Below are 22,805 nucleotides of genomic sequence, written 5' to 3'. Positions count from 1 at the left end.
TGTGAATATGTAAAATTTGTCTTTAATGAGAAAAGGTCTATGATTATAGAGTTGGGAGATTCCAAGACTGTCTTATTCTTTCCTTACATACTAATTTTTGACTCAAGAAAATCTTCAACTCCTAGCATCCTCTAAATTCCAGATGGATTAATATTTTTTACATCAGAACTGAAAGATATAAATTAGCCACAAGAAAGTTCAGTACTAGAATAAAATGTACTAAAATTAAAAATTGGAGAAAAGAAAAATTCTCTGAGCATGCAAAGATATACCTGAAAAGAAGAGACTGATAAGTTTATTTATAAAAAGATCTAACACTTGTGCCTGTCATGAAAAACCGTAAGTAAAGTAAAAAACTCAACCAAGATGAATAGATAATCCAAATAGACCCTAGTTTTTTTTTTTTTTTTTTTTTAAGAATTTGTAGTTAACTTTCAAAGAAAGAAAGCTCCAAGCACAGATGATTTCACTGGGTAATTCTACTTAACATCTGAAGAAGAAATAGCACCCATCCTATATAATCTTCTCCAGAAAGTTAAGGAAGAAGGAATACTGCCCAACTTATTTTGTGAGGCCAGCATCTCCTGATACCAAAATCAGACAAAGACATTAGAAGAAAAAACAAAACCAAAATAACAAAAATAATAATAGACCAATACCTTTCATGCACATAGATGTAAAAAACAACAACAAAATGTATAGCAATATATAAAAAAGAATAATACACAATGATCAAGTGAGGTTTTTTCCTTTGAGAATGTTAGGCTGGTTCAGTATTCAAACCTGAATCAATGTTCTACCATATAAACTAAATCCTGAAAGAAATCAGTCCTGAATATTCATTGGAAGGACTGATGCTGAAGCTGAAGCTCCAATACTTTGGCCACCTGATGTGGAGAATTGATTCACTGGGAAACACCCTAATGCTGGGAAAGATTGAAGGCAGGAGGAGAATGGGACAACAGAGGATAAGATGGTTGGATGGCATCACCAACTCAATTTTGAGCAAGCTCCGGGAGTTGGTGATGGACAGGGAAGCCTGGAGTGCTGTAGTCCGTGGGGTCGCAAAGAGTAGGACACAACTGAACTGACTGGCCGTATCAACAATCCAAAGACCAAAAGCACATAATCTTATCAACTGATGCCGAAAAAGCATGTGACAAAATTCACTATCCTTTCATGATAGAAAGGGAACTTCCTCAGTCTGATAAAAGGCCTGTACAAAAGGCCTACAGCCAACATCACGTTCATTGGTAAGACTGTATGCTTTTGTCTAAGATCACAAACAAGGGCAAGATGTTCACTCACTACTCTTATTCAACATAGTACTGGAAGTGTTAGCCAGTGTAATAGGCAAGAAAAAGACATACAGCTTAGAAGAAATAAAATGGTCTCTATTCATCGACAGCATGACTGACCAAGGCATTTACAATTCCAAGGAATTTACAAATCTCCTAGAACCAGCACGGTGAGTTTAAGCTTAGCATGGTCATAGGATATAAGATCGACACACATTTCTATATTAGCAAAGTACAACTGGAAACCAAAATTTTTAAAAATATCATTTACAAGAACCCCATTTCCTAAATGAAACACTTAGGGATAAATCTAGCAAAATATACTCAGGATCTGTGTGCTGCAGACTACAGAATCCTGATCAAAGACAGATGACCTAAATAAATGGAGACACATTGTGTTCTTGGATTGGAAGACTCATAGTAGTAAAGATGTCAAAGTGAAAGTCGCTCAGTCACGACTGACTCTTTGCAACCCCGTGGACTATACAGTCCAAGGAATTCTCCAGGCCGGAATACTGGAGTTGGGTGCCTTTTCCTTCTCCAGGGGATCTTCCCAACCCAGGGATCAAACCCAGGTCTCCCTCATTGCAGGCAGATTCTTTCCCGGCTGAGCTACAAGGGAAGCCCAAGAACACTGGAGTGGGTAGCCTATCCCTTCTCTAGCAGATCTTCCTGACCCAGGAATTGAACCAGGGTCTCCTGCATTGCAGGCGAATTCTTTACTAACTGAGCTATCAGGGAGCTTGTCAAGTCTTCCTAAATCAGTTTATGAATTTAACTCAATTACAATAAAAATTCCAGTACTTTTTTTTTTTTTTTTTTTTTTTGGGCTGGGCTCAACAGCTTGTGAGATCTAATTCCCCAACCGGAGATCGAACCTGGGCCCTCAGCAGTGAAAGCACTGAGTTCTAACCACTGGGCAGTCAGGGAATTCCCAGGAACTTTTGTAAATATAGATAAGCTGACTGCAAAATTTATATGGAAAAGCAAAGAAACTAAGAAGCTAAAACAATTTTTAAAAATAATACAGTTAGAAGAATCGTACTGTTTGATTTTAAGATTTACTCTATCAAGAGAGTGGTATTGATAAAGGGACAGACAGAAATCAGAATCATTGGAACATAAGGAGAGCCCAGAAATAGACTTAATTAATTAATGACCAATTAATTTTTGACAAAGGTGCAAAAGTAATTCAGTGTGCAAGTGATAGTCTCTTCAACAGATGGTATTGGAACAATTGGTATCCAAGTGTCTCCCCAAACCTCAAACACTTTCATATTGTACATAAGCATTAACTCAACATGAATCACTATTACAATAATCAAGAAATAATATAAAATAGCAAAGATACCAATTTTCTTCTGTCAAATTGTCAGCATTTTTAAAAAGATAACCTTTTAGCATTAAAGAGAGCAGTTTGATTACAAACTCCTTGAAGGACAGTTTGGTAGGATATTATACATATTAGAGCTATATATATATTAAACTATAGGGCAATCAACTTTTCAACCATACTGTGTGAAAGTTTCAAAAATTTGAAATTATCTGTCATTTGACAGATAGGTAAACAGGTCTGCTCAGTCATAGCTGGTGGGAGTGATAGTGTAATTGATATGAAATTGTGTTGGTGGTTTAGTTGCTAAGTCAAGTCTGATTCTTGTGACCCCATGGACTGTGGCCCACCAGGCTCCTCTGTCCATGTGATTTCCCAGGCAAGAATACTGGAATGAGTTGCCATTTCCTTCTCCAGGGGATCTTCCTGACTCAGGGATAGGTCTTGTGTCTCTTGTGTCTCCTGCACTGCAGGCAGATTCTTTACTGCTGAGCCACCAGGGAAACATTGTTATTAAATTCAGTTCAGTTCAGTGGCTCAGTTGTGTCTGACTCTTGGCCACTCCATGGACTGCAGCACGCCAAGCCTCCCTGTCCATCACCAAACTCCCGGAGTTTACTCAAACTCATGTCCATTGAGTTGGTGATGCCATCCAACCATCTCATCCTCTGTCATCCCCCTCTCCTTCTGCCTTCAATCTTTCCCAGCATCAGGGTCTTCTCAAATGAGTCAGTTCTTTGCATCTCGCAGCCAAAGTATTAGAGTTTCAGCTTCAGCATCAATCCTTCCAATGAATACTCAGGACTGTTTTACTTAGGATGGACAGGTTGGATCTCCTTGCAGTCCAAGGGACTCTCTAGGGTCTTCTCCAACACCACAGTTCAAAAGCATCAATTCTTCGGCACTTAGCTTTCTTTATAGTCCAACTCTCACATCCATGCATAACTACTGGAGAAATTATATCTTTGACCAGACAGACCTTTGTTGGCAAAATAATGTCTCTTCTTTTTAATATGCTATCTAGGTTAGTCATAACTTTTCTACCAAGGAGCAAGTGTCTTTTAATTTCATGGCTGCAATCACTATCTGCAATGATTTTGGGGCCCCCCAAAATAGTCTCTCACTGTTTCCATTGTTTACCCATCTATTTGCCATGAAGTGATGGGGCCAGATGCCATGATCTTAGTTTTCTGAATGTTGAGCTTTAAGCCACCTTTTTCACTCTCCTCTTTCACTTTCATCAAGAGGCTCTTTAGTTCTTCATTTTCTGCAAAGTGTGGTGTCATCTGCATATCTGAGGTTATTGATATTTCTCCCAGCAATCTTGATTCCAGCTTGTGCTTCATCCAGTCCAGCATTTCTCATGATGTACTCTGCATAGAAGTTAATAAGCAGAGTGACAATATACGGCCTTGACGTACTTCTTTTCCTATTTGGAACCAGTCTGTTGTTCCATGTCCAGTTCTAACTGTTGCTTCCTGACCTGCATATAGGTTTCTCAAGAGGCAGGTCAGGTGGTCTGGTATCCCCATCTCTTTCAGAATTTTCCACAGTTTGCTGTGATCCACACAGTCAAAGGCTTTGGCATAGTGAATAAAGCAGAAATAGATGTTTTTCTGGAACTCTCTTGCTTTTTCGATGACCCGGCAGATGTTGGCAATTTGATCTCTGTTTCCTCTGCCTTTCCTAAATCCAGCTTGAATATTTGGAAGTTCACGGTTCATGTACTGTTGAAGCCTGGCTTGGAGGATTTTGAGCATTACTTTGCTAGCGTGTGAGATCAGTGCAGTTGTGCAGTAGTTTGAACATTCTTTGTCATTGCCTTTCTTTGGGATTGGAATGAAAACTGACCTTTTCCAGTCCTGTGGCCACTGCTGAGTTTTCCAAATTAGTTGGCATATTGAGTGCAGCACTTTCACAGCATCATCTTTTAGGATTTGAAATATTCTATCACCTCCACTAGCTTTGTTCATAGTGATGCTTCCTAAGGCCCACTAGACTTCGCATTCCAGAATGTCTGGCTCTAGGTGATTCATCACACCATCCTGATTATCTGGGTCATGAAGGTCTTTTTTGTATAGTTCTTCTGTGTATTCTTGCCACCTCTTCTTAGTATCTTTTGCTTCTGTTAGTTCCATACCATTTCTGTCCTTTATTCTGCCCATCTTTGCATGAAGTGTTCTCTTGGTATCTCTAATTTTCTTGAAGAGATTTGTAGTCTTTCCCATTCTTTTTCCCCCTCTGTTTCATAGCATTGATTAGTGAGGAAGGCTTTCTTATCTCTTCTTCCTGTTCTTTGGGACTCTGCATTCAAATGGGTATATCTTTCCTTTTCTCCTTTGCCTTTAGTTTTTCTTCTTTTCACAGCTATTTGTAAGGCCTCCTCAGACAACCATTTTTCCTTTTTGCATTTCTTTTTCTTGGCGATGGTTTTGATTACTGCCTCCTGTACAATGTCATGAACCTCCATCCATAGTTCTTCAGGCACTATATCTATCAGATCTCATCCCTTGAATCTATTTGTCACTTCTACTATATAATTGTAAGGGATTTGATTAAGGTCATACCTGAATGGTCTAGTGGTTTTCCCTACTCTCTTCAATTTGAAGTCTGAATTTGGCAATAAGGAGTTCATGATCTGAGCCACAGTCAGCTCCCAGTCTTGTTTTTGCTGACTGTATAGAGCTTCTCCATCTTTGTCTGCAAAGAATATAATCAATCTGATTTGAAATTAAGGGACCCATTTGATATATCTAATAAAACTGAAAAGGAAACATGTATAAGGATTTCACTCTGGCAGTATTTGTAACTGTGAAATATTATAAACAACTTTATCAATAAATGAAAGGAAAATTTGGTATATTAGCTATATAGAATTTTGTAGTATTTAAAAGGGCTAGATTATAGGAGTTCCTTGGTTGACCAGTGGTTAGGACTCCAGGTTTTCACTGCCATGGCCTGGAATCAGTCCCTGGTCAGGGGACTGAGATCTTGCAATTATCAAAGTATGACCAAAATAAAAGGGCTAGATTTTACAAATAAAGAAAAGGTTAAATTTTAGAAAGCAGCCTTAAGGGGCTTCCCTAGTGGTCCAGTGGTTAAGAATCCGTCTTCCAGTGCAGGGGACACAGGTTTCATCCCTGCTCTGAGAAGATCCCACATGCCACAAGGCAACTAAACCGATGAGCCACAACTGCTGAGCCATTGCTCCAGAGTCCATGAGCCACAACTACTAAGCCTGCAAACCTAGATGAAGTGCTCTGCAATGAGAGAAGCTACTGAAATGGGAAGCCCACACACCGCAACTCAAGAATAGCCCCTGCTTGCTGCAACTAGAGAAAAGCCCACACAGAGGAACAAAGGCCCAGTACAGTCAAAAATAAACTAAATAAATATTGAAAAAGCATTAAGGAAAAATAACTTGCACTTTTAGGACACAGAAAGTAAATGTGATGGTTTAGTTGCTAAGTAGTGTCTGACTCTTTGCAACCCCTTGGAGTGTAGCCTGCCAGGCTCCTCTGTCCATGGGATTTTCTAGGCAAGAATACTGCAGTGGGTTGCCATTTCCTTCACCAGGGGATCTTCTGGACCCAGGAACTGAACCCAGGTCTCCTGCATTACAGGCAGATTATTTACCGACTGAGCTAGGAGGTAAGCCCTATAGTTCCATTTATATAAACATGAAAAATGAACTGCAGAGTAAGAAAAACTGCATCAAAATATAAACAGAGGTAGAGACTTCTGGCTGTGGCTTTGTGAGTAGTTCTGTATAACCTCTTAACATACATAACACACACACACATACACACAAACTGAATAAAATGATTAAAAAAAAAAAAGTAGCCATTTCAGGACACTGGAAATAGATAAGCAGATTTTTTTTTTGCTAAGTCACTTCAGTCGTGTCCGACTCTGTGCAACCTTATAGACGGCAGCCCACCAGGCTTCCCCGTCCCTGGGATTCTCCAGGCAAGAACACTGGAGTGGGTTGCCATTTCCTTCTCCAATGCATGAAAGCGAAAGGTGAAAGTGAAGTCACTCAGTCATGTCCAACTTAGCGACCCCATGGACTGCAGCCCACCAGGCTCCTCCATCCATGGGATTTTCCAGGCAAGAGTACTGGAGTGGGGTGCCAAGCAGATAACAAATTGCAAATCATTCTCGAAAAACTGTTAGAGCTTTAGGTAAAGAGTGAGTCTTTTTGGCATCTTGCCTGGGGCTGCTACCACCCATCCACAGCCCCAGCTCAGTCCTTGAAGAACACAATTTTATCAACATGAGGCTAGCTGAGAAAACCAGCACCTTTGCCGGCAGAGGAGGCTAGTGACTCGTTTAAAGCATGGGACAAAAGCCTACAGATTTATCAGATGAAAGTGGCCAGCATAGTAGGAAATGAATTGGGGAATGCCTGATAATTGTTTGCCTGAATATGCTGTACTGGTTGGTGTCAGTAGCAGGCCAGTCATCAATTTTAACTGAAAGAACCTTGAAATGAGAGAGCCATAAAAAGGCTAAATAAGCTCTCCCAACATTTCTGGCCATCTGGGAAACCACATACACATACAGGGGACACTGGAGGGTCCAGCAAAAAACAACCAAAGGAGACTTGAGATGTGGTAGAGCTTTGAATGCATTCCCCAATCTACATACAGATCATTCAACAGAGGATGAAAGACATAGCATCTGGAGGCATTTGAGCACAACCTCTTCCCAAGTCAGTGGGTCAACACTAGCTAGGTAGACACAGGGCTCACCCCCAGGAATCCAGACTAAAAATTAAAATAAGTATTGAAACCTGAGCAAAGACTTTCAGTATTTGGTCCAGTGTGTAGGAATTTGGAAATCATCAATCCATTCTAACAATACAGAAGCTGATCAAACTGAAAAATCACTAACTCGTCTTTGATCTGTCAGAGAAGTGAGGTCATGGGTCACAAGTCAACTGATGCCTCTGAAACTGGAGAAATAGGTGAATACAGAGAATCTCAGTTTACCGGAACAGATCTCCATCTTGACAGGAACCAGTACTGGGGTTAAGAAAACCTGAACTGTAGTTGATGAATTTCTGGAAGCTCAGTGTGGGCAAAAATTTTAAATTTTTAATTAAAAATTAAGAGAGTTAAAAATTCCAAGGTTACTCAATCATAGGGGATCCCCCACACTTTATATTTTTATCTCCAGGAACTTTATCAGGTTTTCACAGTGAACACTGGAGAAAAATACCCCTTGCTTGCAGCAGGGAGAGGGGGAAAGTAGCTATTTAAAAAATATACCAGAGCATCCTGCTTAACAAGGCCTGCCTTCAAGAGAAACTTTTTTTTTTTCAAACGAGACCCTAAATATTGAGTTTTTTTCCTAGAGCCTAACCAACCTGAGAAGATGGAAATGTCCAACTTCAGCCTCCTCCATGCTGTCCCATCTGAGGGAGAGGGGACTGAGGAGCACTTGTAGAGTTCCCAGTCCCGAGGCCTGGGCTCACCAAAGCACAGCATTATACCATGCTTCCCTTCCCCCAGCACCTTACTACCCATTACTAAAGGCCTGTTTGGAGCAGTTCCTTTTATACAACACATCATGCCCAACTATCAAGAAGAAATACAAGGCATACTAAAAGTCAAAGACTATAATTTAAAGAGACAGAACAATCATCAGCATCTTACTTACTTAGAAATGGAAAATGAAGTGGCTCAGTCGTGTCCAATTCTTTGTGACCCCATGGATTGTACTGCCAGACTCCTCTGCCCATGGGATTTTCCAGGCAAGAATACTGGAGTGGGTTGCCGTTTCCTTCTCCAGGGGATCTTCCCGACCAAAGGATCGAACCTGGACCTCCTGCACTGCAGGCAGACTCTTTATCGTCTGAGCCACTGGAATTATCAAGACTGAGAATCTAAAACAACTATGTGATGTCCAAGGACAGGAGATGAATTTCTCAACTCAGAATACACCCTTCTGCTGCCTTTTTTTGGTGGGGGGGAGGGTGTCTGTTATTGATCTATCTGGACCCTGAAGGCCTGGGCAATGTCTACCCATACTGGAGAGGGTGGAACTTCTTTACTCAGTCGACTGATTCAGATGCTCATCTCTCCTGTAAACACCCCCACAGACACACTCAGAAATAATGTTCTGCCAGCTATTTAGGCATCCTTCACCCCACTCCAGTACTCTTGCCTGGAAAATCCCATGGATGGAGGAGCCTGGTAGGCTGCAGTCCATGCTAAGGGTCAGACACCACTGAGCAACTTCCCTTTCACTTTTCACTTTCATGCATTGGAGAAGGAAATGGCAACCCAGTTCAGTGTTCTTGCCTGGAGAATCCCAGGGATGGGGGAGCCTGGTGGGCTGCCGTCTATGGGGTCGCACAGAGTTGGACACGACTGAAGTGACTTAGCAGCAGCAGCAGCCCAGTCAAACTGACACAAAAGTCACCATCATAAATCTACTTCTCATCAACTTGATATCTATACACATCTCATTAATCTTCAAATGAAGACAATAACATGGTCATCATTCTACCTGACATGATACAGCTCTCCTGGTTACAGCTGAAAAGACACTAATCCCTTCCCCAGAAGAGGAGGTGAAGTCCTTCAGGATGTTGACTCGCCTTGCAGTATCCTATAACTGGAAAGCCATGAGGTAAATTTGATGATCCTTAAAGGTTGATATAAAGCTAATACATCTTATGTTACATGATAAGAAAATAAAATAGTAAAGAAAACAAAGACAGTTGCTTAATATGAATATGTGTATACACACACATACACAAATGTATTTATAAAATAAGGAAATTCTCATTACAATTACAGTCCTCATTTCTGTAACTGTTCATGTGGTCATGGCTGGTATTTATATCTATCTTTTTCTACTACCCAATCTATATCCCTTTTGTCTTCAAGAAGCACCTCAGCTGGTAATGCTTCTTTATCTAGGAAAGTGGCCCAAACCTTCATTCCTGAATGGGTCAATCCTAATCTGGCCTGGATTAGGATGTTGTAGCTTTTCATTGATCTTAATCATAGGGCACAGTACTACTAAGAGAAGCCCTGAGGGACCTGCTATATTCCAAAAAGACTCTCCTGACCTCCACTGTGGAGTAGTACTCCTGTCCTGAGGGATCAGGAGCAGTCACCCCAGCGAGCACAGTAACTCCTTTCCCTGTCTTTTGATTCAAAGGCAGGAGGAACCCAAATGACCAAGAGGCGGTCTCAACTTCCACTTCAGTGGAATCATTGTGTCTCCTAATGAATGCATTCATCCCTCTAGAACTAAGACCTTTAGGCCAGCAGAACATACAGTTATGGTAACAGGAAGCAAAAATTTTGTTTAGTGGGTCATAGGGATAATGATGAGTGATGGTACTCACATTTCCATCCCTTGATTCCTAGACCTGTGAATCATGACTATTGGAGAAACAGCACCATATACTGGATGCTGATTCAAAGAATATACAGCCTTCTGGAGAAGCTTGACCCAGCCTTGCAAAGTATTGCCACCTAGCTGACACTGTAACAGAGTCTTCAAAGGCAGCCCACTATTTTCTCAAGCTAGCTCCTTTAGGATGGTGGGCAACCATCCTAAGGCTTCCCTGATAGCTCAGTTGGTAAAGAGCCCACCTGCAATGCAGGAGACACCGGTTCGATTCCTGGGTTGGGGAGATCCGCTGGAGAAGGGATAGGCTACCCATTCCAGTGTTCTGGGGCTTCCTTTGTAGCTCAGCTGGTAGAGAATCCGCCAGCAATGGGGGAGACCTGGGTTTGATCCCTGGATTGGGAAGATCCTCTGGAGAAGGGAAAAGCTACCCACTCCAGTATTCTGGCCCGGATAATTCCACGGACTCTATAATCCATGAGGTCACAAAGAATCAGATACGACTGAGCGACTTTCACTAATTGTCCTAAAGTGGTGATTTCCACGAGCCTGGGTCCATTGTCATACTTCCTTTGCTGTGAAGTGATTTCCTTGATATGAAGCAATATTGTGTGGAATATCATGATGGTGGATAAGGCATTCTCTAAGTCCCCAGATGGTAGTTTTGGCAGAAGCATTGCATGCAGGAAATGCAAATCTGCATCCAGGGTAAGTATCTGTTCCAGTAAAGATATACTCTGGCCCTTCCATGATGAGAGTAGTTCAGACTAACCAACCTGCTACCAAATGAATGACTGGTCACCTGGGGAATGGTGCTATATTGGGAATTCAGTATTGGTTCCAGGTGGCGCAGCAGTAAAGAATCCACTCGCCAGTGCAGGAGACACACAAGATGCGGCTCTGATCCCTGGGTCAGGAAGATCCCCTGGAGAAGGAAGTGACAACCCACTCCAGTATTCTTGCCTGGAAAGTTTCATGGACAGAGGAGCCTGGCTTGCTACAGTCCATGGAGTTGCAAAGAGTCAGACATGATTGATCATGTACGCACATCGTATCCTGGGCACTCAGCAGTGGCCGTGACCAAGTTGTCCTTGATGAGTGGAGTCTATGTTATTGAGCTCACTCCTGGCACCAAAATCTATATTAGTCAGATTCTTCAGAGAAGCATAACCAGCAGTACATATAGACAGAGATATATGAGAGGAGATTTATTATAGAAATCGGCTCATATGTAGTTACGGAGGATGAGAAGTACCACAACCTGCCATGTATAAGCTGAAGAGCTGGGAAAGCTGATGGCATAATTTAGTCCGAGTTTGAAGGCCTGAGAACCAGGGAAGCTAATGATGTAAATCCCAATATGAGGACAAAGATCTGAGAACTGGGGGATGTGGGGACCTCTGATGTAAGACTTGGAATCCAAAGGCTCAAAGGGCTAGAGTAGATGGATTTCACAGTTCAAGAAAAGAAAGTGAGAGTCACCCTTCCTTTGCCTTTTTTGATTCTATTCAGACCGTCAATAGATTTGATTACCATGATAGTGAATGGTTTGCCTTGGAAATGAATAGAGATCATACTGTCATTTTTGAGATTGCATCCAAGTACTGCATTTCACTCTTTTGTTGACTATGATGGCTACTCCATTTCTTCTAAGGGATTCCTGCCCACAGTAGTAGATATAATGGTCATCTGAGTTAATTCACCCATTCCAGTCCATCTTAGTTCGCTGATTCCTAGAATGTCGATGTTCACTCTTGCCATCTCCTGTTTGACCACTTCCAATTTGCCTTGATTCATGGACCTAACATTCCAGGTTCCTATGCAATATTGCTGTTTACAGTATTGGACCTTGCTTCTATCACCAGTCCCATCCACAACTGGGTGTTGTTTTTGCTTTGGCTCCATCCCTTCATTCTTTCTGGAGTTATTTCTCCACTGATCTCCAATAGCATATTGGGCACCTACTGACCTGGGGAGTTCATCTGTCAATGTCCTATCTTTTTGCCTTTTCATACTGTTCATGGGGTTCTCGAGGCAAGAATACTGAAGTGGTTCGCCATTCCCTTCTCTAGTGGACCACATTCTGTCAGACCTCTCCACCATGACCTGTCTGTCTTGGGTGGCCCCACATGGCATGCCTTAGTTTCACTGAGCTAGACAAGGCTGTGGTCCACGTGATCAGATTGGCTAGTTGTCTGTGATTGTGGTTTCAGTCTGTCTGCCCTCTGATGCCCTCTCTCAGTGCGTACCTCTTACCTTGGGCATGAGGTATTAAGCTAGTTTTAGAAAAGGCAGAGGAACCAGAGATCAAATTGCCAACATCTGCTGGATCATCAAAAAAGCAAGAGAGTTCCAGAAAAACATTGATTTCTGCTTTATTGACTATGCCAAAGCCTTGGACTGTGAGGATCACAATAAACTGTGGAAAATTCTGAAAGAGATGGGAATACCAGACCACCTGACCTGCCTCTTGAGACGCCTGTATACAGGTCAGGAAGCAACAGTTAGAACTGGACATGGAACAAAAGACTGGTTCCAAATAGAAAAAGGAGTACGTCAAGGCTGTATATTGTCACCCTGCTTATTTAACTTATATTCAGAGTACATCATGAGGAACGCTGGGCTGGAGGAAGCACAGCTGGAATCAAGATTGCCAGGAGAAATATCAATAACCTCAGATATGCAGATGACACCACCCTTATGGCAGAAAGTGAACAGGAACTAAAAAGCCTCTTGATGAAAGTGAAAGAGGAAAGTGAAAAAGTTGGCTTAAAGCTCAACATTCAGAAAACTAAGATCATGACATCTGGTCGCATCACTTCATGGCAAATAGGTGGGGAAACAGGCGAAACAGTGGCTGACTTTTTCTGGGCTCCAAAATCACTGTGGATGGTGATTGCAGCCATGAAATTAAAGGACGCTTACTCCTTGGAAGGAAAGTTATGACCAACATAGACAGTATATTAAAAAGCAGAGACATTACTTTGCCAACAAAGGTCCATCTAGTCAGGCTATGATTTTTCCAGTAGTCATGTGTGGATGTGAGAGTTGAACTATAAAGAAAGCAGAGTGCCAAAGAATTGATGCTTTTGAACTGTGTTGTTGGAGAAGACTTTTGAGAGTCCCTTGGACTGCAAGGAGATCAAACCAGTCCATCCTAAAAGAGATCAGTCCTGGGTGTTCATTGGAGGGACTGATGTTGAAGCTGAAACTCCAATACTTTGGCCACCTGATGTGGAGAGTTGACTCATTGGAGAAGACCCTGATGATGCTGGGAAAGATTGAGGGCAGGAGGAGAAGGGGACGACAGAGGATGAGATGGTTGGATGGCATCCCCGACACAATTGACATGAATTTGGGTAGACTCTGGGAGTTGGTGATGGACAGGGAGGCCTGGCATACTACAGTTCATGGGGTCGCAAGGAGTTAGACACGACTAAGTGACTGAACTAAACTGAACAATAGATTTGATAATTCTTGTCTATGTTGATAAGTGAAAGTGAAAGTCACTCAGTCATGTCCAACTCTTTGTGACCCCATGGACTGTATAGTTGATGGAATTCTCCAGGCCAGAATACTGGAATGGGTAGCCATTCCCTTCTCAAGGGGATCTTCCCAACCCATGGATCAAACCCAGGTCTCCCTCATTGCAGGTGGATTCTTTACCAGCTGAGCCACCAGGTAAGCCCAAGAACACTGGAGTGGGGAGCCTATCCCTTCTCCAGCAGATCTTCCTGACTCAGGAGTCAAACTGGAGTCTCCTGTATTGCAGGAGATACTTTAGCAGCTGAGCTACCAGGGAAGCCCATGTTAATAAGGGTAGCTCTTTACTCAGTATACTGATTTAGATGCTAGTGTCTTCCGGAAATACCTTCACAGACACACTAGGAATTATTATATACCAGCTTATCTGGGATCCCTTAGCCCTGTCAAGTTGACACATAACATTAACCATCATAAGTGTTTAGAGACAAAATTATACTGGAAATCTCTATCTTCCACTTAATTTTTCTGTGAATGTAAAACTTCTCTAAAAGGTTTATTACTAAAAAATAAAAACCAAGCACACACAGATAACACCAGAGCAAAGACATTAGCCTCCTGACACCATGGGGAAGACAGGTTGTATAGTTTACCTAATAAACAGAACCCCACAAAGATGTATCAGAATCTGTGATTACTCCTATGATTATCTAAAGTGTAGAGTTATCAACAACAACAAAAAAAGAGAAGAATACAGAGAGGCAGAAGCCCATGACTCAGAAAAAAAGCAGTCAATAGAAATTGACTCTTAAGTGGGCTAGATGTTGGATTTAGCAAAGACTTCAAAGCAGCTATCATAAATATGTTGAAAAATTAAAGGAAACAGTTCAAAGAATTTAAAAAAATTATGAAAATTATTTAGTAAATATGAAATCTTTATATTTTTATAGAGAAATATAAACTGCTTTTTAATAAACTAGCTAAAATGGAATTTCTGGAATTTTAAGATATAGTAACAATAAAAAATGTGTTAATGGTCTCAACATCAGCTTTGAGATAGCAGAAAAGATAGAGATAGCTCAAAAGCAGGTCACTAGAGATGATCCAATCAAAAGAATAGCAATAGGAGACACTGAAGAGAAATGAGAGCATCAGATATCTGTGCTACCACAGCAGGGGTACACACACTCATGTAATGGGAGCTCCATAAGGAGAAGAGAAAGAACAAGGCAGAAAATCATCTAAAGAAATCATGGCCCCGAAGTTCCCCAGTTGGATAAAAATGTTATCCACAGATCTGAAAATCTCAATGCCAAGTAAGGTAAGCACAAGTAAAACCACAGTTGCACATGTAGTCAAATTGTTGAATGACAAAGAGAAAATCTTAAAAGCAGCAATGGAAAAACAACTATTTCTAGGAGAACAGTAATATGATCAATGGTTGATTTTTCATCAGATAAATTAAGGCTAGAAGGCAGTGGAAAATACTGCAGTAAAATTCAGCCAAGAACTGTACATCCCATGAAACTCCCCTTCAGAAATGAAGGTGAGATAGAGACATCTCTGGATAAACAAGATCAGGATTTATTGGTAGCAGCCTTGCCCTAAAAGAAACACTAAAGGAAACCCTCAGGCTGAAAGAAAATGACAGCAGATGGTAAGTCATCCACAGAAAGGAATGGGATTGGAACTGGTAAGTATGGGGGAGGTACAGTAGACCATATTCACATGCACAAGTATTCGTCAGCTTGTGAATGTGTAAACAAAATGTCATATATCCATAGGATGGAAAAATACTCATTTAGAAAAAGGAGTGAAGTACTAATTCATGCAACAACATGGATGAACCTTAAAACAGCATGCTACATGAAGGAATCAGCTGGAAAAGACTGCATATTGTGTGATCACATCATGTATCATGGTTACCTAAGTATTACAGACTGTATAATTACAGTGGGTGAATGTGTGTTATACAGCTTACACCTTAATACAGTGGCTAAAAAATGTTAGTGCCTGTTCCCAAGTGATGTGTATGGAGATAATTTTTATTTTCTTTTTGCTTCTCTGCATTTTCTAGATTGATTTAAAAAATATCTATTATGTTTAGAATAAAAGACATCATTGGAAGTAAATTTTTAAACAACAACAACTGTAAATTTAAAATTCTTTTAAAATGAAAACTCACTCTCCACACACATACACTCAACAGGAACCCCAATAAACAGCAGTCTCTGTATGACTTTAACTGAAAATATAGTCTTCCATTGCACAGGAGAGTTTAATTTGTGATTACTTTAGGTCTTAGAATAAGACTGTTCAGACATACGCTTTCTTTTCCTACAGAAAATCCATGCATTTCATCAAAAAAAAAAAAAATTAGAACTTCGTCTGATGCCATCAAACTATATCTCAGACTGTGTGAAGCTTTTATGAGTCCTGGAAAGAGGACAGCCATGGGCTTTAAGCATGAAAATATCTAATTGATTGAGCCAAAGTTGAAATTAGACACTTGTAAAGATTAGCATATTGCCTTAAATAATTGTTTCCCTTTTATGCAGATGCTGTTGGGCTGTATTTTATGAAAAGCATCACTGCATATCAAACAACATTGGGCCCAGAGGATTATGAAACACTGACAACTGTTGAAGAATTTTGCAAATGGCTTGTTCAAAATGGGAAAAAGCGGGTAAATATTATCAACTCACAAATGTAATTGCTAGACTGTTTGTTAGATTGAGGCAGCCTTTTTCATTTCATAATTCAGAAAGTCTGATGCTGTATAGGACAATATTGCATAGGAACCTGGAATCTTAGATCCATGAATCAAGGTAAATTGGAAGTGGTCAAACAGGAGATGGCAAGAGTGAACATTGACATTTTAGGACTCAGTGAACTAAAATGGACCAGAACGGATGAATTTAATTCAGATGACCATTATATCTACTACTGTGGGCAAGAATCTATTTGGAAGAAATGGAGTAGCCTTCATAGTCAACAAAAGAGTCCAAAATGCAGTACTTGGATATGGTCTCAGAAATGACAGAATGATCTCTGTTTCCAAGGCAAACCATTCAATATCACAGTAATCCATATCTATGCCCCAACCACTAATGCCGAAGAAGCTGAAGTTGAATGGTTCTATGAAGACCTACTGAGCTGAGCACTGAAGAATTGATGCTTTTGAATTGTCATGTTGGAGAAGACTCTTGAGACTCCCTTGGACTGCAAGGAGGTCCAACCAGTCCATCCTAAAGGAGATCAATCCTGAGTGTTCATTGGAAGGACTGATGTTGAAACTGAAACTCCAATACTTTGGCCACCTGATGTGAAGAGCTGACTCATTTGAAAAAACCCTGATGCTGGGAAGGATTGAGGGTGGGAGGAGAAGGGGGTGACAGAGGGATGAGATGGTTGAATGGCATCACCGACTTGATAGACATGAGTTTGGGTAAATTCTGGGAGTTGGTGATGGACAGGGAGGCTTGGCATGCTGTGGTCCATGGGGTCGCAAAGAGTCGGACATGACTGAACAACTGAACTGAACTGAACTGATGAAGACCTACAAGACCTTCTAGAACTAACACCAAAAAAAGATGTCCTTTTCATCATAGGGGACTAGAATGCAAAAGTAGGAAGTCAAGAGATCCCTGGAGTAATAGGCAAATTTGGCCTTCGAGTACAAAACAAAGCAGGGCAAAGGCTAACAGAGTTTTGCCAAGAGAATGCACCGGTCACAGCAAACACCCTATTCCAACAACACTGGACATCACCAGATGGTCAGTACCAAAATCAGATTGATAATATTCTTTGCAGCCAAAGATGGAGAAGCTCTATACAGTCAGCAAAAACAAGACCGGGAGCTGACTGTGGCTCAGATCATGACTCCTTATTGCAAAATTCAGATTTAAATTGAAGAAAGTAGGGAAAACCACTGGACTTCTCTGGTGGCTCAGCTGGTAAAGAATCCACCTGCAATCTGGAGACCTGCATTCGCTCCCTGGGTTGGGAAGATCCCCTGGAGAAGGGCATGGCAACCAACTCTAGTATTATGGCCTGGAGAATTTCATGGATTGTTTAGTCCATGGGGTTGCAAAGAGTCAGACATGACTGAGTGACTTTCACTTCTTCTAGGGAAAACAACTAGGCCATTCAGGTATGACCTAAATCAAATCCCTTTTGATTATACAGGGGAAGTGACAAATAGATTCAAGGGATTAGATCTGATAGACACAGTGTCTGAAGAACTATGGATGGAAGTTCATAACATTGTACGAACGTTTGGTGGTGATCAAAACCATTCCCAAGAAAAAGAAATGCAAAAAGGCAAAATGGCTATCTGAGGAGGCCTTAAAGGTTGCTGAGAAAAGAAGAGAAGTGAAAGGCAAAGGAGAAAAGGAAAGATATACCCATCTGAATGCAGAGTTCCAAAGAATAGAAAGGAGAGATAAGAAAGCCTTCCTAAGTGAACAGTGCAAAGAAATAGAGGAAAACAATAGAATGGGAAAGACTAGAGATCTCTTCAAGAAAATTAGAAGATACCAACAGAATATTTCATGCAAAGATGGGCACAATAAAGAAATGAAATAGTATGGACCTAACAGAAGTAGAAGATATTAAGAAGAGGTGGCAAGAATACACAGAAGAACTATACAAAAAAGATCTTAATGACCCAGATAAGCATGATGGTGTGATCACTCACCTAGAGCCAGATATCCTGGAGTGCAAAATCAAGTGGGCTTTAGGAGGCATCACTACAAACAAAGCTAGTGGAGGTAATGGAATTCCAGCTGAACTATTTCAAATCCTAAAAGATGATGCTGTTGGCACCCAATATGCCAGCAAACTTGGAAAACTCAGCAGTGGCCATAGGACTGGAAGAGGTCAGTTTTCATTCCAATCTCAAAGAAAGGCACCAAAGAATGTTCAAACTACTGCACAATTGCACTCATTTCACATGCTAACAAAGTGAAAGTGAAGTGAAGTCACTCAGTCATGTCCAACTCTTTGTGACCCCATGGACTGTAGCCTACCACGTTCCTCAGTCCATGGAATTTTCCAGGCAAGAGTACTGGAGTGAGTTGCCATTTCCTTCTCCAGGGGATCTTCCCGACCCAGGGATTGAACACAGGTCTCCCCCTTTGCAGGCAGACGCTTTACCGTCTGAGCCACTAGGGAAGCCCACACTCTAGCATAGTAATGCTCAAAATTCTCAAAGCGATGCTTCAACAGTACGTGAACTGAGAACTTCCAGATGTTCAAGCTGGGTTTAGAAAAGGCAGAGGAACCAGAGATCAAATTGCCAACATCTGTTGGATCATAGAAAAAGGAAGAGAATTCCAGAAAAACATATGCTTCCCTGACTATGCTAAAGCCTTTGATACACAACAAACTGTAGAAATTCTTCAAGAGATGAGAATATCAGACCACCTTACCTGCCTCCTGATAAAATAGTATGCAGGTCAAGAAGCAGCCATTAGAACTGGACATGGAAGAACAGACTGGTTCCAAATTGGGAAATGAGTATGTCAAAGCTGTATATTGTCACTCTGCTTATTTAACTTATATACAGAGTACATCATATGAAATGATAGGCTGGATGAAACACAAGCTGGAATCAAGATTGCCAGGAGAAACATCAATAACCTCAGATATGCAGTTGACACCACCCTTATAGAAGCGAAGAGGAATTAAAGAGCCTCTTGATGAAAGTGAAAGAGGAGAGTGAAAAAGCTGGCTTAAAACTCAACAGTCACAAAACTAAGATTATGGCACCCCATCCCATCATTTCATGGCAAACAGATGGGCAAACAATGGAAACAGTGACAGACTTTATGTTTTTGGGCTCCAAAATCACTGCAGATGGTGACTGCAGCCATGAATTTAAAAGACACTTGCTCCTTGGAAGAAAACCTATGACCAATCTAGACAGCTTATTTAAAAGCAGAGACATTACTTTGCCAACAAAGGTCTGTCAGGTCAAAGCTATGGTTTTTCCAGTAGTCATGTATGGATGTGAGAGTTGGACCATAAGGAAAGCTGAGTGCTGAAAAGTTGATGCTTTTGAACTGTGGTATTGAAGAAGACTCTTGAGAGTCTCTTGGACTGCAAGGAGATCCAACCAGTCAGTCCTAAAGGAAATCAGTCCTGAATATTCACTGGAAGGATTGATGCTGAAGCTGAAGCTCCATTACTTTGGCTACCTGATGTGAAGAACTGACATTAGAAAAGACCTTGATGCTGGAAAGCTTGAAGGCAGTAGGCAGAGGAGATAACAGAGGACAAGATTGTTGCATGGCATCACCAACTTAATGGACGTGAGTTTGAGCAAACTCCAGGAGATGGTGAAGGATAGGGAAGCCTGATATGCTGCGGTTCATGGGGTCTCAAAGAATCAGACATAACAGAGCGACTGAGCAACAACATTCAGAAACGGAAGCTCAGAGGAGGCTCAGGTAATGCCAGGAATAAAAATAGGGCTGGTGCAGCTTGCAATATTAGCCAGGAAAAAAATAGGGCTGGTGCATGTTGCAATATTAGTTTTTTTAAAAAAAAAAATTTTTTTTTTCCTGTATCTTGAAATATGAGCCCCTTCAAATCCAGGACACATATAATCTCTAGTCCTGTGTAAATTTCATATTTTAAGTCAAAATGGGCTTTCATCTTTAGATATAGCTAAGTTTTTTTGTTTGTTTGTTTTACTCTTGATATATTATTTCCTTCTCAGTTTCTGGTCTTCAGCTCTTTATTGACCAAACTTTTGTTTTCACATTAAAAAAGAGTTATAGCCATCAAAAGAAGCTTTTAGTCGCTGACCTTTTTACTTAGAAGTCCCATGAGTCTAAACTCTTACTCAAAAACTTTGGACCTGAACTTTAGTACTGAGTTTAGCATGAAGGCAGTGAAGACCTTTATTTGTCATGAGATACCACATGACTTTGATCTGACCAAGTCAGCTCTTTATTCTTCCTCAGGCATGTGAAGAAACAGTATGGATCTGACATGATCTTGTTGGCCATGTGACAACCAGTTTAAGAGTAGGGTTCTAGGCACATAATAGGAAAGGGTTTTGTTTTGTTTTGTTTTGTTTTTTCGAGGAATGAAGAAAAAGCTTCTTTTATTTCACATTTGAATATTTTTATAAATGATGACATTTTCTTTAGTTTTATTAATTGCCACTCTTAGAGGCAAAAAGCATGGTGATGATTTGCAATGTTTTTTATTATTTTTACAATGGCCTTGGCATTTTCTATTGGTATGGAAGATTAATATGAGCTAGCAAAGCCACAGATGTATCTAATATTTTAATTTAGTTTCCATGGTATAAAGGCACTTGGTCAGAATCTCATAGCTTATTCTTGTTAGGTTCTAATACAGTGAACATCATGACTTTGTGATAAGACACCAATATCAATGCCTAACAGCTCTCTGCTTCTAACCACATGTACCAATCTCCTAGAGATACAAAAGCGTTTGAGTGCCAGCCAGATGGCTCTGTATCTAAACCACAGGCAGGACTGTGGACAGATCACCTTTACTACCAGGAAATTAGCTTGACGAGGGCAGCGGTTTTTGTTTTGTTCACTGCTGTGTCCTCAGTGCCTGAAACAGTAACTGGTACATAGTAGGTGCTCAATAACTTGAATTACTTTGCTGAATTTCACAATACACTTCCTGTGGGATGTGCGTATGTGCTAAGTCACTTCAGTCTGACTTCAGTGTCCGACTCTTTGCAACCCTATAGACTGTAGCCCACCAGGCTCCTCTGTCCATGGAATTCTCCAGGCAAGAATACTGGAGTGGGTTGCCATGCCTTCCTCCAAGGGATCTTCCTGACGCAGGGATCGAACCCGAGTCTCCTACCTCTCCTGCATTGGCAGGTGGGTTCTTTACCACTAGTGCCACCTGAAACTGAAGCCCCAAAGAAACTGATCTCAGGGAGACAGCAGTGAGCAGGCCTGAAGAGAGATCTTAGTTCCCTGCCCAGGAATTGAACATGGGTAGCCTGGTGGCACCCCACTCCAGTACTCTTGCCTGGAAAATCTCATGCACGGAGGAGCCTGGTAGGCTGCAGTCCGTGGGGTTGTGAAGAGTCGGACACGACTGAGCGACTTCACTTTCACTTTTCACTTTCATGCATTGGAGAAGGAAATGGCAACCACTCCAGTGTTCTTGCCTGGAGAATCCCAGGGCCGGGGGAGTCTGGTGGGCTGCCGTCTATGGGGTCGCACAGAGTCGGACACAATTGAAGCGACTTAGCAGCAGCAGCAGTAGCAGCACCCTGGATGAAAACTAGGAATCCTAGCTTCTAGAGCATCAGGGATAATTCCATTTTAAAAGGAGCTTTTTCTTCCACCCTTCAAGCCTGAGATGAGACCCTCAGCCTGTTCTAAAAGACCATAACAGAAACTCAGAAGATTTAGGAATTATGTTCCTTTGAAAAATAACATTTTTTTTTCAAATAGAAGTTTAATCTGCCACTGATTAAAAATAAACAGGATCCACTAGCCAGAACTGCCATCTTCCAGGCTGAGAGTATCATCTCAGGCTTGAGAACAGGAGAAAAAGCTCCTTTTAAAATGGAATTGTTGACACTATTTTATCTTAGGATATTGAGTACAATTTATTTTCAACAAAACTATATGTGTATATATTTATATATGTATTAACTATATAAAATGTTGTCTATTACACACATACACACACATAATTTTTTAAAGAGAGTGCAATAAAGCAAACATTGCAAAATGATAGCCAGTGGGTGTATATATTTATATATGTATTAACTATATAAAATGTTGTCTATTACACACATACACACACATAATTTTTTAAAGAGAGTGCAATAAAGCAAACATTGCAAAATGATAGCCAGTGAGTGAAAATATTTTGTGTATTTATTCTACTATTCTTTCAGGTTTTCTGAAGGCTTGAAAACTTTTTTTAAGAGTCATTAAAAAAAAAAAAAGAACAAGGGCTTGGGACTTCCTGGTGGTCCAGTGGTTAAGACTTTTCATTCTATTGCAGGGGGTGTCAAATTGATCCCTCATCAGGGAGCAAAGATCCCACATGCCTTGTGGCCAAGAAACCAAAACGTAAAACAGAAACAACATTGTAACAAATTCAATAAAGACTTCAAAATTGTCCCCATTTAAAAAAAAATCTTAAAAAAAAAGAGCAAGGGCAATGGAATTCAGACTGGCTGGTTTGAATCTTGACACTGCTAACTGCAGGCTCTGTGAGCTCAAGCAAGATCCTTTGCCTTTATTAGTTTCCATTCCTTCATCTAGAAAAGAGTGTAATAACATTTCTCTGTTGTAGGG

At 40.9% G+C, this 22,805-nt stretch overlaps 1 protein-coding gene across 1 annotated transcript in view; it reads left to right on the top strand.

The window, feature by feature from the left end:
* Positions 1 to 20,406, top strand: part of TTC23L (tetratricopeptide repeat domain 23 like) — a 45,457-nt gene extending 25,051 nt beyond the window's left edge. The window contains exons 8-9 of the mRNA XM_052659321.1: positions 16,044 to 16,171; positions 20,374 to 20,406. Of these exons, the coding sequence (XP_052515281.1) occupies positions 16,044 to 16,171; positions 20,374 to 20,406 (161 nt within the window). The remainder of the gene's footprint in view (positions 1 to 16,043; positions 16,172 to 20,373) is intronic.
* The last annotated feature ends 2,399 nt before the right edge of the window (positions 20,407 to 22,805 follow it).

Source organism: Budorcas taxicolor, chromosome 20 (genome assembly GCF_023091745.1).
Source record: "Budorcas taxicolor isolate Tak-1 chromosome 20, Takin1.1, whole genome shotgun sequence".
Lineage (NCBI taxonomy): Eukaryota > Metazoa > Chordata > Mammalia > Artiodactyla > Bovidae > Budorcas > Budorcas taxicolor.
This window is presented reverse-complemented; position numbering and strand designations above follow the sequence as displayed.